The sequence below is a fragment of the Macrosteles quadrilineatus genome, unplaced genomic scaffold (genome assembly GCF_028750875.1).
Source record: "Macrosteles quadrilineatus isolate MER2022 unplaced genomic scaffold, UCM_ALF_1.0 Scaffold_1__1_contigs__length_201487025, whole genome shotgun sequence".
NCBI lineage: Eukaryota > Metazoa > Arthropoda > Insecta > Hemiptera > Cicadellidae > Macrosteles > Macrosteles quadrilineatus.
This window is the reverse complement of record NW_026542594.1, coordinates 109,737,120-109,753,818: the sequence shown is the minus strand read 5'-3', so window position 1 is coordinate 109,753,818 and position 16,699 is coordinate 109,737,120. Positions and strand designations below refer to the sequence as shown.

At 35.2% G+C, this 16,699-nt stretch overlaps 1 protein-coding gene across 1 annotated transcript in view; it reads left to right on the top strand.

The window, feature by feature from the left end:
* Positions 1 to 1,785: 1,785 nt before the first annotated feature.
* The window catches only part of LOC128983058 (uncharacterized), a 118,654-nt gene continuing 103,740 nt past the window's right edge, over positions 1,786 to 16,699 (top strand). The window contains exon 1 of the mRNA XM_054402211.1: positions 1,786 to 1,864. Within this exon, the coding sequence (XP_054258186.1) occupies positions 1,862 to 1,864 (3 nt within the window). The 5' untranslated portion in view covers positions 1,786 to 1,861. The remainder of the gene's footprint in view (positions 1,865 to 16,699) is intronic.

Sequence of the window (16,699 nt, the reverse complement as noted above, 5' to 3'; positions counted from 1 at the left end):
TAATTAATTATAAAATTAATTTTAAAATTTAGTATTATAAAATTAAACTGTCATAACCTAACCTAACCAACCAAACTTGCTGATATGAAAAATTTGTTGACAAAAAGTTAGTGCTGCCAGCGGGATTCGAACCCGGGACCTCCTGAACATCACAATCCGAAACGCTACCAACCATGCCACGAACGCCGCTGAAATCTCATCGTTTCGTTACGGTAATCGTGTCGCCTCAAGAGAAGACATTAGCCACTAGAGATATGACGTCACTACACCTTTAGCCTTAGTCCCTTCCGTGTGCCCATTCCGTCTGACCTGACCATAAATAAAACCATATAAAACTATGGTCTGACTTAGGGGAGGTTCGAATGAGGCATTAGTTCAAAATTCCTCCATGGACAGCGCTGTAGTAGAGAGCACTTTGGCAATAAAGGTTTACTAGTCGCAAAAATAGTTCTGTTCATAAAATAAAATTATAAATGCTTCAAATTCTATTTTATAATTTTTTAATTATAAAATTAAACTATCATAACCTAACCGAACTAACCAAACTTGCTGATAATTAAATAATATAAAAAAGTTTACTAAAGAAAAATAATTATGAATATTAAATAAAACTAGAAATTGCTCAATTAAAATTGTATAATTACTTGAGAATAAAATTAAACTGTCATAACCGAACCAAACCAACCAAACTTGCTGATAAGGAAAAAATTGTAGACAATAAGTAAATGCTACCAGCGGGATTCGAACCCGGGACTTTCAGCACAGCAACCCGGCACGCTAACCTCTAGACCACCGAGGCCGATGTTTATAACCCGTATTGTTACGGTAATGGCGTTCCCTCAGCTAATAAGAAGCCCGGTGGGGCACACGGGAGGGACTAAGGCTAACATATCTTGTAGTGTCAGCGTTCGCCGCTAGAACTGCTAAGTTGAAAAAATTTAAATTATTTTTTTTTTTAGTTATAAAATTAACTTTCTAATTATAAAATATTGTTTTAAAATTATAAAATAAATTATTAATTTTTAAAATTAAACTGTCATAACATAACCTAACCAACCAGACTTGCTGATAATATAAAAACTATATAAGATAAAAATCTAATTAATGATTACTTATAATTTTTAAATAATTATAAAATTATTTTTAAAATTTAGTATTATAAAATTAAACTGTCATAACCTAACCTAACCAACCAAACTTGCTGATATGAAAAATGTGTTGACAAAAAGTTAGTGCTGCCAGCGGGATTCGAACCCGTGACCTCCTGAACATCAATCCGAAACGCTATCAACTATTCTACAAACGCCGCTGAAATCACATCGTTTCGTTACGGTAATCGTGTCGCCTCAAGAGAAGACATTAGCCACTAGAGATATGACGTCACTACACCTTTAGCCTTAGTCCCTCCCGTGTGCCCATTCCATAAGAAGCCCACAGCTGTGGAGCGGCTGAAGGGAGCCTCTCGGGATGAAGATGATGACGTCACCGTTTCTCGCGACTCGCGAGCGGCGAGAGCAGTCGTAAACAAAATCGTATGCTACTGGCGTGTGACGTAATTTTTTCTACTTGATTTGTTGACTGTTGAATAGTTGAGTTAGGTTAGGTTAGACGGTTAATAACGGTTGTTATTGTTTTTTGCTCTCCCTTTTTTTACTTTTTAAAATAATTTTGATTTTCTTTTGAAGTGTTTCTTTTCTATTTTTAGTTACTTTTTGTGTGTTTGTTTCGGACTTTCAATAAATTTCATATAAGTTAACACATTAAATGAACGGGACGAACCCTGTCTTGAAACCTCCAATTCTAACCTATCGTGAAGACCATAGCTACGCATCAACAAGTCAAAATATCTCTACAGTCAACAATGGTAAGCATCATATTTTAGACGACTCATCGGCACCACCAAACAAAATTTTCCTCCCAAATTCATCACACCAATTAGAAGTTAGCACAATGGAACTAGAAAACAACCAAGAAGGTGAATCAAGTGAATTTCAACTAGTATCCAATAAGAAAGCTAAATCACCATCTTCCAACTTCCAACACACTACGAAGCGATACAAAACAGTAATACAAAACAGGTTTAGTCCTTTAGCATCCACTACCGACAATGACGAATCTCCTAACTCTTCTGATAAATCTCGCATTCCACCCATTTTTCTTCATGACTCGAACAATTATCAAGCTTTGATCGCAGATCTTGACAAAGTCTTAACGCAAAATTATTTTACCGTGAACAAAGGTAGTACCATCAAAATAAATGTGTCTTCATCCGATGACTTCCGTGCACTAACAGCACATTTTGACAATTTAAAAGTACAATATCACTCTTTTTGTTCTCCTGAAAACAAACGTCTCTCTATCATAATGCGGAACGTCCCAATCTCCCTTTCTGACGAAGAAATTCACACAGAACTTAAACGAATGAATCTGCCAGTTCTTAAAGTTACTATACTATACAACAAAAATAAATATCCAATACCTCTTTGTGCCATCGAGCTCGAGGACTCCGACTCTGGCAATGACATTTTTGGCCTTGAATTTATTTTCCATTCAAAAATTCAGATTGAACTAAAGCGAAAGTCTAAAGCCATCCCTCAGTGTATTCGCTGTCAACGCTATGGACACACTAAAAACTATTGCAAACTTGATCCCCGTTGTGTTAAATGTACAGGAAACCATTTATTTTCAGATTGTCCTAAAAAGAGAGACGATCCAGTCCAGTGTGTTAACTGTAATGAGTCGCATACAGCTAATTATCGTGGTTACCCTTACTACCTCAGCCTTAAGACACGAGCAATCAGCAAAAGAAATCAACCAACAACCAATCAAACGGAAGTCAGCCATAATCTAGTTCAATACAACTCAAGTAGTACTCATTTTCCTGCTTTGTCAACCAAAAACCGCAATCCTCCAGCAAGTTCTCAAAGCGAAAACTTTGCTACCCCACACAAAACTTATGCCAATGTTACAAACGGATCGAAACATAAACGTACTGAAACACAAACTTCCCATCCTGAACCTGAAAACTCAGAACACGACTCTCTTCACCCTATTTTAAAATCACTATTATCTCTAGATAAACCTTACCTCCCTCAAATTAAATCGTTTATCTCTCAGTTAGTAACATCTATTTTCCAGAATGGATTATAATTTACACCCAGTGAATAACTTAAAAATACTTAATTGGAATGCGAATGGTTTAAAGGAAAAGCGTTCTTCATTTATTGTTTTTCTAGCTCAAAATAAAATTGACATTGCTTGTATCACAGAAACCCATCTGATATCAACGGAAAAATTTAAAATTCCAGGTTATCTCGTTTACAGATCAGACAGGGATGCGCCTAGAGCGTCTGGCGGAGTTGCCATTGCGGTTAAAAGAAACATTGCTCATCACTCATTGTATCTACCTCACATGAATAACCTAGAAATTACAGCCATAAAAATAAGAATAAACAACGATGATATTATTTTATATTCTGCTTATCATGCTCCACGGTACAAGTTTTCAAAAACGTACATTGAAAACCTCTTTCCAGATAATACTCCTACTATTTTACTAGGCGATCTAAACTGTAAGCATGAAGCTTGGGGATGCCTGAAGACAAATCCAAATGGAAGACTACTCTTAACCGCTGCTACTGCCTACGGAGTATCAATTGTTGCCCCAAATGAACCTACTCATTACTCATTTAACCACAATGTCAGGCCAGACATTTTAGACATTGGATTGTTTAGAAATATGCCTCGCCCAACACACATGACACCACTAATTGACCTTGATTCCGATCATCTACCAGTCATTCTTTCATTTGACGAACCACCTGAAATAGAACTTCCAAACGAAAAACTTATTAAAGGAGTAATCGACTGGGAAAAGTTTAAAGAATGCTTTCATGAAAATTTTCTCCTTCCTCGCCAACTAAAAGATAAAACCCAAATAGATGAGGCTATCGATTTGTTTGTCACTTCCATTCGTCTCTCAGTAGAACAAGCAACGGTTTGTCAGTTTAGACCTAACAAATCGTTTTCCTCGATTCCTCGATACATCCTGTCCCTTATTAATTTGAAGAATAGACATAGAAGATTATGGCAACGCTACAGAACTCCTTCTTTTCGCAGAAGATATAATCAGCTCATTAGACGAGTCAAATGGGAATTAGACCGATTAAGATACGAATCTTATAACAAATATGTATCAAATCTGTCCTCTGATGACAACAACTCCTTATGGCTCGCAACTAAACGAATATTGAAAGAACGCACCCCAATACCCAGTTTAATAAACAATGGTCAGGTATATGAAAGCAAAACGGACAAAGCTAATGTTTTAGCCGATTACTATCAGCGTTCATTTCGTCCGAATGATGAATTTCAAGACCCTGAATTTTCAGCTCATGTTGCCACAGTTAATTCCTGCCGACTTATCACGGTGGAACGGCCAATTAAATATACTTCTCCATCTGAAACTTCATCAAGTCTCTAAGGATCAAGAAAACTCCTGGACACGACGGAATACCTAACATTATTTTACATAATCTACCACGAAAAGGACTTGCTTTCCTTGCTTCTTTGTTCAATGCCTGTCTCACAAAATCATACTTCCCGCGAATGTGGAAACATTCTCTCATAATTGTCATCCACAAACCTGGAAAACCTGCATCACAAGTAAATAGTTATCGCCCGATTAGCCTCCTCCCCACCTTGTCTAAATTGTTTGAAAAAATCATTAAGCAACGCCTAGACTCCTACGTAGATAGTGCTTCCCTAATACCTCCTCATCAGTTTGGTTTTCGTTCCCAACTCCACGACACATCAACTTTTAAGAGTTTCTGAAGACATCATTAAAGGATTTGAAAGAAAATGTCATCATACTGCTGCAGTTTTTCTTGATGTAAGTCAGGCCTTTGACCGTGTTTGGCACGATGGTTTGTTGTATAAACTAAGAAAGTTCGGAGTCCCTTCATACCTACAGAGAATTATTGAAAGCTTCCTTGAAGATAGAACGTTTTCAGTTAATATTGATGGCTCCCTATCAACTGCCAGACCAATTCAAGCCGGAGTCCCACAGGGAGCAATTCTTTCACCTCTATTATATAACATTTACACCTCTGATTTGCCATTGTCAAACCATGTCCAAACAGCCGTGTTTGCTGATGACACCCTACTCTACTCTACACACCATGACATCGAAGTTGTGGCCAATAACATTCAAATTTCCTTAAACGATTTGGTGGAATGGTTCACAAAATGGAGAATAGCCATAAATCCGATGAAGAGTGAAGCGAAGATTTTTACCCTCCGAAAACCGTTAGACCTCCAAATTTAGAAATTCTAGGTGAACAAATTGCATGGAACCCTCCTGACCAAGTAATAAAATATTTAGGTGTGTACTTCGACCGAAAGTTAAATTGGAAATTTCATATTAATAAAAAATTAAATTTGGCTTATGGCAGATTATCAAAATTGTTTCCTTTAATCAACAAAAAATCATGTATGTCTATGAAGAATGGAACCCTTTTATACAAAACACTTACGTCCACTATTGTTATACGCCTGCCCAGTATGGGGAACTGCTTCACCAAGCTCAATTCGCAAACTGCAAACATTTCAAAATAAAGTTTTAAGGATAATTCTAAAATGTCCCTGGTATTTTCGAACCCGTCAAATTCATTTAGAACTGGGAATAAAACCTATAGAAGATTTTATCAAGAAAGTTACATCAAAATTGTTTACAAAACTTCCATTAACCAGCAGCATTGGATTTTATAACACAGGCCAACCTTCTGAAATCCAGAGACTCCAACTAAAACCCAGATTGCCTCAAGATGTTTTATTATAACCATTTTTTTTTTTTTGTTTTCATTGATTTGTGTTTCATTGGTGGACAGTGCCTTTACAGTCCGACCCGCTAAAACAGTGACAATAAGTGCCTGAGGGGCTAAGCTGACCTCTATCCATGTTAATGTAATTAATAATGTTATTTTTGTCTTTCTTATATTATACCTAACCTGTATAGCAATAAAATGCTGATCGGTTAATAAAACCTTTAAAAAAAGGTTAGGTTAGGAAGCCTACTTGTAGTAAGGTTTATTTTGTAATAAACAGTTTGATTAATTAAGTGAAGTGGATGTTAGTTTTGATCTCACTTCATTCGGCTATGGCCATAATCCTTTATGGTTTCAAACGCCATTGTAGTAATTAATCTTGAGAGTAATTAAGTGAACATAATATATCGATGTAAATTATGTTAATTTAATATGTTAAGTAACTTGTTAAGCTCAAGTAAGTTAGGCCTTAAGTCCAAGTTTAACTGTGGGACATTTATATAAGTGAAGATATGACACTGTGACAAAAACACCCATAAATTTTAAGTGATAGGTATAGGGCCTAACGATTTCATTTCAATAACATCCAGTCAGTAACTTAGTTGGTTACACGGCTGCACTTAAGTTTACGTCCCACACCCATTCAAATTGACAGTATCGAATTATCGATTATTCGATATATTGATTATTTCATTCGGTTATTTAGGTTAAGTTTTAAACTAAATAACTAACCAAACTTGATATATTGAATGAAATAATCGATATATCGATCGATATATTCCTTCTGATAAGTGTAGGACGTAAACTAAAGTGCAGCCGGTTACACTATTTTAAAGCTATCCCAATTAATTTCCATAACTAGCTATGAATTTGAAATTAATCTTGCATATTTAAGCTAATACTAAGTCTTTGTTACATTTTTTAACCAGTAAAATAAAATACTAAGTTAAACTTAAGCTTTTATAAACCTAACATAAAAAAACAAACTCAAAGCCTTTTAAAGGCTATCTAGGCCTAATCAATTGAGTTGTTAACAAATCAGTCGATAGATAAATTTGAAACCCAATCTATTTAGGCCTTGACTAAACTTACTTGGTCAGAATTAATCTGAAACAAAGATGTCAGATAGTCTGCTGGAATACTTTAAGTTAGCATCTAAGATCCTAATCAAAAGCAAGCTTCGACTTGAAAATTTACTTACTTAGGCTGTGTAACTTAGTGTGCTAATGACATTTATCGAATAAAAACTTATTGATGAAACTTGAGGTGTTGTTATTTTTATACATTCGTGTCAACGGATAAACCTACACCATCTTAGGTTTACTTAAAGTTCCGCAGAGGACCTGCAATATATTAACGTATTGAGTATTGATTAAATTAATATATCAAATATCAAATCAGTTTGAGGTAGTTATTTATTAAAAGTTATTTATTAATTTTTTTAAATTTGTACGTCTAACTTTTTTAGTTTTTTACATCCTGAATCCAAATATGCCATTACTTTTCACCGCTGATTAATATTTCTCAAGATATCGCCGTAAAAATATACAACATTACAATTAATATCATTGTATTAAGTTCACAAAATGATATTTATTCGAATAAAATAAAAAAAGGCGGACTACGAAAAAAGATGTTTCATTACATGTAAATGATCCAAATTAAATGTACAGTAATATCTTTTTGCATCCCAACCTTATATATTTAACAATTTTGGTTTTTCTTTTCCGAGTTCGTTTGGCTCCAGACCGATTTTTATGATTGAGGTCTCAAATTGAAGGTACGCACACACAGATTTGCCATCAAGCATCGGCATATATTTACCTACTGTATTACTCGGCCAAAAACAATATTTTAATTCATTTTCGAATTCTTACTTCAATTTAAGATGTATTTCACCAGTTATAATGATCTAATCCTATATGGGTATTTTGGTCAAGAACCTTAAGAGAAATACCGGCTTTCATTAAGCTTTTATTTATTTAAATCGGACGAGTTTCAAGCAAACACGAGGTGAACAACCAACATCAAGATTATTTTTCATAAGGTCCTTTTTTCTATGATTAAAAAACAATAGCGATCAGTGTCACCGGACATTGACTAGACACGAAATACGAGCTTCAAAGTTTACAATGGGATGTAAAGTTTACTTGTGTTGGTTAGTCTATGGTAAGACTATAATGCATTTTCCACCCTAATAATCATAAGAATAATATTAAACATACTTCTAAATATATTTATTTTATCAACTACGTTGCTCTTACTCCTAATTATTCGTAGGATACGACATTATGGTACCGATACGATCATAGGTACTACACTTTCGGCAACACTGGCCAAAAAATCTTCGTGCTTGGCTCCCATTGGACGGCGCGCGAGGCTTCTGATTGGGATCGAGTTAGCGAGTTCCGCCGAGGGACCGAGTTAGCGACTTCCGTACGAGGACGGAATTCGCTAACCCGGCTCTAGAGCGGGTTAGTGGGTACCGGAGTTAGCCAATTCCGAAACCGAACAAGTTAGCGAGTTAAATTTGAAGATAGGGCGTTTAACATGGGGTTAGCGAGTTCCAGAGTTAGCCAATTCCGCGGACCCATTAAAACAGTATTGAGTATTGACTTTTGATTTATTATTTGGTAAATTGAATTTAAATAATTAAAATGACATTGAAATGTAGTTAACATTATTAACTGGAAACAACTAATTCTATTTAAATAGGAAATAAATGTGATATTTTTATGGAGGCATTTTAGTGTAAATCGAATCAGGTTGATGGAAATTCGCTTAGTCTACAGGTTTGCTGGGGCGGGGGTATTATTGAAATATTTTAAGATTATGTCTGGATTCATTAAAGCTATGTGTTTGGGAAAAAACTTGAAAAAGTTACTTTTTGACATCAATACCCCTGCGCCTGTATCTAGTTCAAACGGAATAGGTTTCCCATTTATTTTTATGTTTAACATAATTTTCCTAAATTTATCTTCTGAGGTATTCATAGAACAATGTCAATAACATTAGTTTCCTTATAACAGAATTGTTCATATTTTGTTGTAGAAATATTTCACTTTGATCTTCGAACGAGTCTGTTATTTGTTTAACATTTCTTGAAGTAGTGTTAAATCTATATAATTAATACGCAACATGAAACTTTGTCGGTTGAACTCCTCCACCATTTCTTAACCGATTTTATCCATTGACGTCTCATTGGAAAGAGCGTGTCGCGTAGATTTGCAAACTGGCCTTACATTTTTGAAAACGTCCCTTGGGCTCTGCCCCAGTGGCTTTGAAAGTTCCCATGTTATCCTTATGGAGAACATAATTGTTTAAATTTTGATCAGCTGTATAATTTAATTGCTGTTATTTATTTTTCAATTCAATGAAACGCATTGAGTACATTTATTTACTACTAGCTGTAACCCGCGGGCTTTGCCCCGTTTAACTTCTTAATTTTCAAGATTAGCCTATCTCGTTCGCATGGCTCAATCACGTCCTGGTTGAAGTTTGTTCGCTACGCTCACTCACCTTTAGGTTGGAGCTCGTTCGCTACGCTCACTCACCTTTAGGTTGGAGCTCGTTCGCTGCGCTCACTTGCCTTCAGGTTAGCTCGTTCGCTACGCTAACTCGCCTCCAGGTTGAAGTTCGTTCGCTACGCTCACTCACCTTTTGGTTGCAAATTAGCTGTTGTCATAAATGTAAAAGAAATAATAGTGCTGCACCCTGTTGGTAATCCTTGTAACTTTAATGCTATTGAACATCATAGAACAGAACCAACTTGTTTAATTGAAACAGCTGTTAAGATTCAATAATTCCATTTCTCATAAGGTTATCATGGGAAACTCCAGAGCCACTGGGGCGGAGCCCGAAAGGATTTTTGAAATAAGAATATATGCCTATATGTTAATCGGGAATGTGAGCTATCATCATGCCAAATTTCAGCCCAATCCGACCAGTATTTTTCGCGTTCACTTGTCACAAACATACATCCATACATCCAAACTTTCTCATTTATAATATTAGTAGGATTAGTAGGATTTGAGTTTGTGTAAACATAACCCCCAAGATGGATCGTGTTAAGTATGGTTGCATCTTAAATTTATGTATTTATCGTTGTTTTGTGTCGCTATGAAGGATCGTGTTAGCATGATTGTAACTTAAATTTGTGCGTTTATCGTTGTTTTGTGTAGCTATAATTTGTTTATTTGTTGTTTTTTTTCTTTTAAATGCCTCCAACGCGACGACAACGAAACATAGACAGGAGGCGTAATCGTGATAACGACCGCAGCTACAGAACAGTGGCGCGTAATAGACTTAACTCATCACAGTCAGCACCTGACCCTAGACAATCTCAACTATTAGGTTACAAACGCGCCCTAACACTACCCCAAAACGACTTTTCGTTCTCAATTGGCCCTCTATCAATGACCTGTGTTGCCTGTGTGCATTTTGAGAAGGAGAAAACCGGCTGGAATGCTTTAGGTTTATCAATAACGAAGATAAACATGGTCTGAGTTACACACAGGTAATCTTTGAGTAGACTCTTTTAAACTCATTGTGAATATGATATTCGTTTTGAAATAACTCCTTTAATACTTTGCAATTGCTCGAATTCGAGCAATATGTACACTAGTGTAGTCTTATTTTGTCTTTGCAATTTGATAGGTGCATTAGGATTCCTAAAACAAATCTTTGCTGGATGCTCTATTTTTTTACAGATGTTACATGTTGTATTTTTGTGTTTGCATTCAGATATGTATTCATGTAACTCTCCACAACGGTAACATTGTTTCAGATTGGTACTGTTTTTAGGTTTTTGAAAACTTTTCTGTTGTACAACATTTAAGTTAACCGGCAATTCATTGTTTTCATAATTGACTTTTGATAAGATTGTTATTGAATCGTTTTGAGCCTTTTCAATGACTTGAGCCATAAAACCAGTTTTTTAGTAGAATACTCTGGATGGCTACTTTAAAAACATTTAATGGTAACTTTTTAACTTAACTGGTAGCTTGTTGTACAATTTGGTAGCGGTATATTTAAAGCTAGCTTAGAGTGGTGGCATAAGGCACTGATCTATTCTAATTATTACAATTCCTTGTGGCATAATCGTGCACGTCCTTATTATAAAGTAAAACATCACAGTTGTTTTTAATATACAGGGTGAGTTTTAATTGTCCCCCCCCACTTTTTCTACATTTTTTTCAAATATCAATCCCATCCCAGACCACTTTCAAACATTGTTGGGTAGTAGGTACTTCATTTTGACAAGGTGGTCATTTCCGGCCGCCATCTTGGATCCGCCATATTGGATTTAAAATATTTGTTTCAAAGTAAAGGTGGGGTTATTTCGAACAAGATTTTTACCCTGATTTCAATGCCACAAACCGTTTTTAAAAATCTTGATCCCTTATAAAGTTATGAGGGCTTTTTAAAACTTTATTTTTAGACCATTTTAACATTGTGCATTTACAAACTAAGACCATAATCTCAAAATAGTGCTAGAGAAAGATAAGTATACACTACCAGTCATTGTCTACCTATTTTCACTTGGTTATGACGAATGTATTTTTTCGGCCGCCATCTTGGATCCGCCATTTTAAAATGTGATAAGCTATTTTAAATATGAAGGGGGTGTTGTGACCAATCATTTCGAATTACTTTTTTAAGCTAAACTCAATGCTGCAATGCATTTTTTGTTGTCTAGTTTTATTTATGAAATTTTGCATTTTTTTGTTAAAAATGTCAATATTTCAAAATCAAAATATGAAATTGAAAAACGGATCATGAAATTGAGTTCAGCTCAATTTCAACGGCCGTCAACGGTTATAGTAGTACGTTTTCTGTGCTATAAGTCAGGAAATATTTGTAGAAAACATTTAAAAGCAATACCAGGTTATGAAATATGATACAATATTTACAGGAAATGTTGATTACTGTTGTGTACATCGTTAGTATCTCCATGAGTTACACACCGGTAACCTTTGAGTTGACTCTTTTAAACTCATGACTGTTATTCGTTTTGAAATACCTCCTGTAATACTTTGCAATTGCTCGAATTCGAGCAACATGTACAGTAGTGTAACAATAACACAATACTTTTACAATTAGAGAGTCTCACAACACAACCACCGCACCCTACGCTCCTCTGAGGTGTACTGGCTTTCCGCGCGTCCCTTTCCAGCTCTGGTGTGGAAGCACCTGTTTCCGCTGCGATATTATTGCCCAAGTATCGCAAATAAAATTCTAGGAATAGTATCGCTCCACTCCAGCGATAAAGTATCGCTCCACTCCAGCGATAAAGTATCGCTCCACTCCAGCGATAAAGTATCGCTCCGGTGTGTACAGGGCTGTTCACAAAATGTTGGCGGTATGAGTTTTCTCCATCAATGTATATTAGATGGTTTTCCCTTGTAGTTTCCCGCCATTATATCTGGTTAATGTTAATTTTTGTTTGCAGGTGATTGACGTACATTTATTTAAGAAACTAGCTGTACCCGCGGGCTTTGCCCCGTTTAACTTCACAAGTGAGCTCGTTCGCATGGCTCAATCACGTCTTGGTTGAAGTTCGTTCGCTACGCTCACTCACCTTTTGGTTGCAAATTGGCTGTAGTCATAAATAAAAAAAAATAATAGTGCTGCACCCTTTTGGTAATCCTTGTAACTTTAATGCTATTGCACATCATAGAACAGAACCAACTTGTTTAATTGAAACAGCTGTTAAGAAATTCCTTTTAAATATGAAAAATCATAAGGTTAACATGGGAAACTCCAGAGCCACTGGGGCGGAGTCCGAAAGCCCGATCAGAATAAAAACTACTTAGTTTTTCTATTTAATGCCCAAAGAATCGGTGTACCGAATTTCAGCCTCCTAGGTAAATGGTGATGAGTGAGTGAGTGAGTGAGTCAGTCAGTCAGTGAGGGCTTTGCCTTTTATATATTTAAGAAGATTTATATATTAAGATTTATATTTTTGTGGGACCATGTATATGGGTTTCATGATGTTTTAAATTGTTCCCAGGTTGCACTGGTGATGTATACCATGACGATGAACGGCCGACAAAAAGTTAAATCTCGTTTGTTGTTTATAAACTGACTAGCTGTAACCGCGGGCTTTGCCCCTTTTAACTTTCATTAATTCTTTTTAAATATGAGTACTCATAAGGTTAACATGGGAAACTCCAGAGCCACTGGGGCGGAGCCCGAGAGTCCGATCAGAATAAAAACAGCTTAGTTTTCCTTTTTAATGCCTAAAGAATCAGTGTACCAAATTTCAGCCTCCTAGGTAAATGGGAAGTAAGAGAATTAGTGATGAGTGAGTGAGTGAGTGAGTGAGTGAGTGAGTGAGTCAGTGAGGGCTTTGCCTTATATATATATAGATTATTAATTGTATTTGTAAATCATCACTCACAGTACTTTTGTATTTGAGAAAATATAGAATGTAGATTTGATTATTCAGCTGAGTTTAATAAAAAAGTGTAGTTCATTAGTTGAGACTAGTAAATTGTATTTGAGAAAGTAATGTAGAATATTGAGAAAGATTTAGTTTCATTTTAGAAAGGGGTCTTTTGGCATTTAATTATTGTATATTTAAAAAACCCTTCCTTATAGAGCTAAGCTAAAATTTGATTTTCTCATTACTATTAAATCACAAGTTCTCAAATACAACCTTTTCTTAAATACGTATAATTCACTGGTCTTAAATTATGACTTCTCATAAGATTGGAAAATGTTGTTAAATATTAGATTAAATAAATTTGTTGTTCCTATTGTTTTTAGCGGATATCCTGTATAGGGAATAAGCTATTACCGTAGGGCTCATAGTAAGATATTCAATTCATTTTCTCATCAATTTATTTGATTTGTTACTCATAAATAATTACTCTAAACTCTCTGGTTTTCGAAAAAATAGGTTAGAGAGTATGGGGTTAATTTTACCAAATATTCCTTTAAGTTATTCTTGCATTTACTTAAGTTTTGTTCACCAATAAATGACCTTCGTAAATGAAACAAAAATTGTGTTTCCATATATTTCGTTTTCTTTTTGAAAAACTCTAAATTGTGTGGTTCGATCGGTCTATTTAATCTAGTGTTGTAGGCCTACGGATGAACATTGTTTACAAATTGTGATTTTTTAGTTGTTTCACATACATTACAGTCTCTAAAATGTAAAGAGCATAAACCGTTACGATTTTTGTAGAAATAAATAAAGGTTTAACAGATTTACCCATTTTTAACTTAAACATAATTCTTAAAGCATTTTTTTGTTTCCGCAAGATTTTATCTAAATTTGTCTGAGTTGTTGCTCCGTAAATGCTCATTCCGTAGGACAGGTGAAAATGAATTAAAGAATAATAAACAGTGTTTAATGTTTCTAATTTACAAAATTTAGCCATTTATCTTGTCTCAAGGCAGACAAACCTGTTGACATTTTGTTAACAACATGTTTTGTATGATCGTCCCAGCTCAGATTAGCGTCAATGAAAAGTCCCAGAAATGTTGTCCTAAAAGACATCCTAAAAGACTTCCTACTTTGTAATTAATAACAAAACAATCTGTTTCCAAGCTAAACCGTGACTAAATGAAGCGCTTCGCGGTTAGTAAAAAGTTTTCGGCGACCCACACTAATCCTTTGATACAAACTACTACGTCCTGTCCTTCTCTTCAACCTTCCCGCTAACACGGGTTAGCTATCTGCTCTGCCATGAGTTTTAAACCGGTTGTTAGACTCTTTTGTATAAATCCTAAGACTTTTTACTTTGCACTTTACTACCATAACAATCTGTTTACAAGCTACACCGTGAACTGCCAAAACAATTATTATTTAGATGAACCCAACAATTAATTAGTACCCCACTATTTGTTATTGCCAGGCTTAGGTAAATTTATTCTCTACCTGCTTACTTGTTATACTTGTAATATTTGATTTTTGCATCTTTGGCCAACGAAAGTTGGATAGATTGAGTTATACAACACTAGGCCTAATACTTTAAAAATCTCTTTAAACATACTTATTTTTGCTCTTGCTTAAGTTATTATCTTTATTCAGCACCAATAGAACCAGCTTTGTTCCTCAAGATTTATACTGCGCCTTGCGGTCAGTAAAGATCCAAACAGTAAAATGAAAAAAAAAACTAAGAAGATAAAACTTAAACATTTTGTACATTTCTTAAATTTATTGTTGGTTTGAATTTGTTTCACAGATGAAGTAATAATTTTCTTTAATTATTTATGTCAATGGATAATTCTTTTTCAATGATGACCCAATTGGGTCTGACGATGATTGGAGTTTCCAATCGAAATCTATTAAGACTTATCTACTTTTGTTATGTATATTTACAGTCTCGTGAGTAAACATGAGTGTGAATTTATTTTTTAAGTCTAACAGTCGTACTTTCTTTTATTTATGTTTAATTAAATTAGTGCAATAAGGCGTATATCCAAAAGTTATCATGATTAAATAAAAATTAAAAAACTATATTCCTGTCCCTATACATGCAGGCAAGCCTATTTACTTGATACAGGCAGATTATGCAAATATTATTTCTTAACATATTGTAGATGTGTCCATCAGGCTGTGTTTTTTTTTCGTAAATTGGCAGTACTGTATTACAAATCATTTTTAGAGACTGTGAACTGTGAATCTTGGTAAAGTTCTGTTCTCTAATATTTGTTGTTTTTATGTTATCTTAATAATGAGTCAGCATAATAGTTATTTATTGGTTTGCGTTGGACAATAAGCGGGCGGGGCTGTGCGGTTGCTGTAAAGAAGCCTGCATGCGCTCTCTTTGCTGACGCCCCACACTACATCAGTTTGTTCAGCTCGTTTATATCTCTTTGAAAATAGTTTTTAGAAGATAACTTTAGTACAAAGGTTGTACATAAACGAATTATAAATAATACAATCAAATTTAAATACGATGGCATACGTAGAACTTGAATTACATCCAATAAAGTTAACGTCTACGATTTCCAGGTTTGGAGAGGGCGGGGGAAGGTTTAAGGCGGAGAATAGGCAACTTTTCGAAAATACACGTCTTGAGTGGTTCTATCACATACAGCAAATCCAGCTTTCCACGATTTCAGCTATATTTAGCTACGAAAAAAGGCAGTTTTGTGCGTTCATTGACAGGGCATAGACGCGACGACGCAGCGCAGAGGTGTTCAACTAGCGCGCACGCGCTCTTTTTGCCGACACCCAGCACTTAACCCGCTAACCTAGATTACTAACCAATATCATGTTTGTACACCTTAAAAACGTACTAAAACTTTTGTTTGAAGCATATTTCTAAATTATTTATATTTAAAAAAGTCTATTAAGAAAAACAAAATTGCGTACTCTGAAATAAAGCGTTTAACGAAGTTTAAATTTTATATCTCCCTAAGTACTAGTTTTAGAAAAATATTGTAAATATAAAAGTTGTAAGTAAATTAACTAGAAATAAAAAAACACAAATTGCAACACTCTAGCTTACATCTGACTCTACCTATGATCAGTTAAGTGAAACAATGCAATTTCTAGGTTTTGAGGTGGGTGGGGGGGAAGCTGAAGGGATAGAAATGGGGACTTTTGGAAAAATACACCTCTCACAAGGTTCTAACCAGCTTTCCACCATTTAGTTGCGATAAAAAACATTTATTTAGGAGGTCACGAATTGTGGATATTTATAGGGATGCAATGTGGATGCGAGGCTCCCCCTGGTGTGGATTAACGTCCGCGCTAGTGAGTACTACGACTATCCGCATTAGTACTATCCAAATAATTAGACCAATTCGTTAATTACGAGGAAACATGTGGTTCGGATTCCACAATAAACTATGTAGGTCCCTTAGTTGCTATTAATGCTGTATGGGCTATTAATTATCAGTTGTGTCTAAGGAAC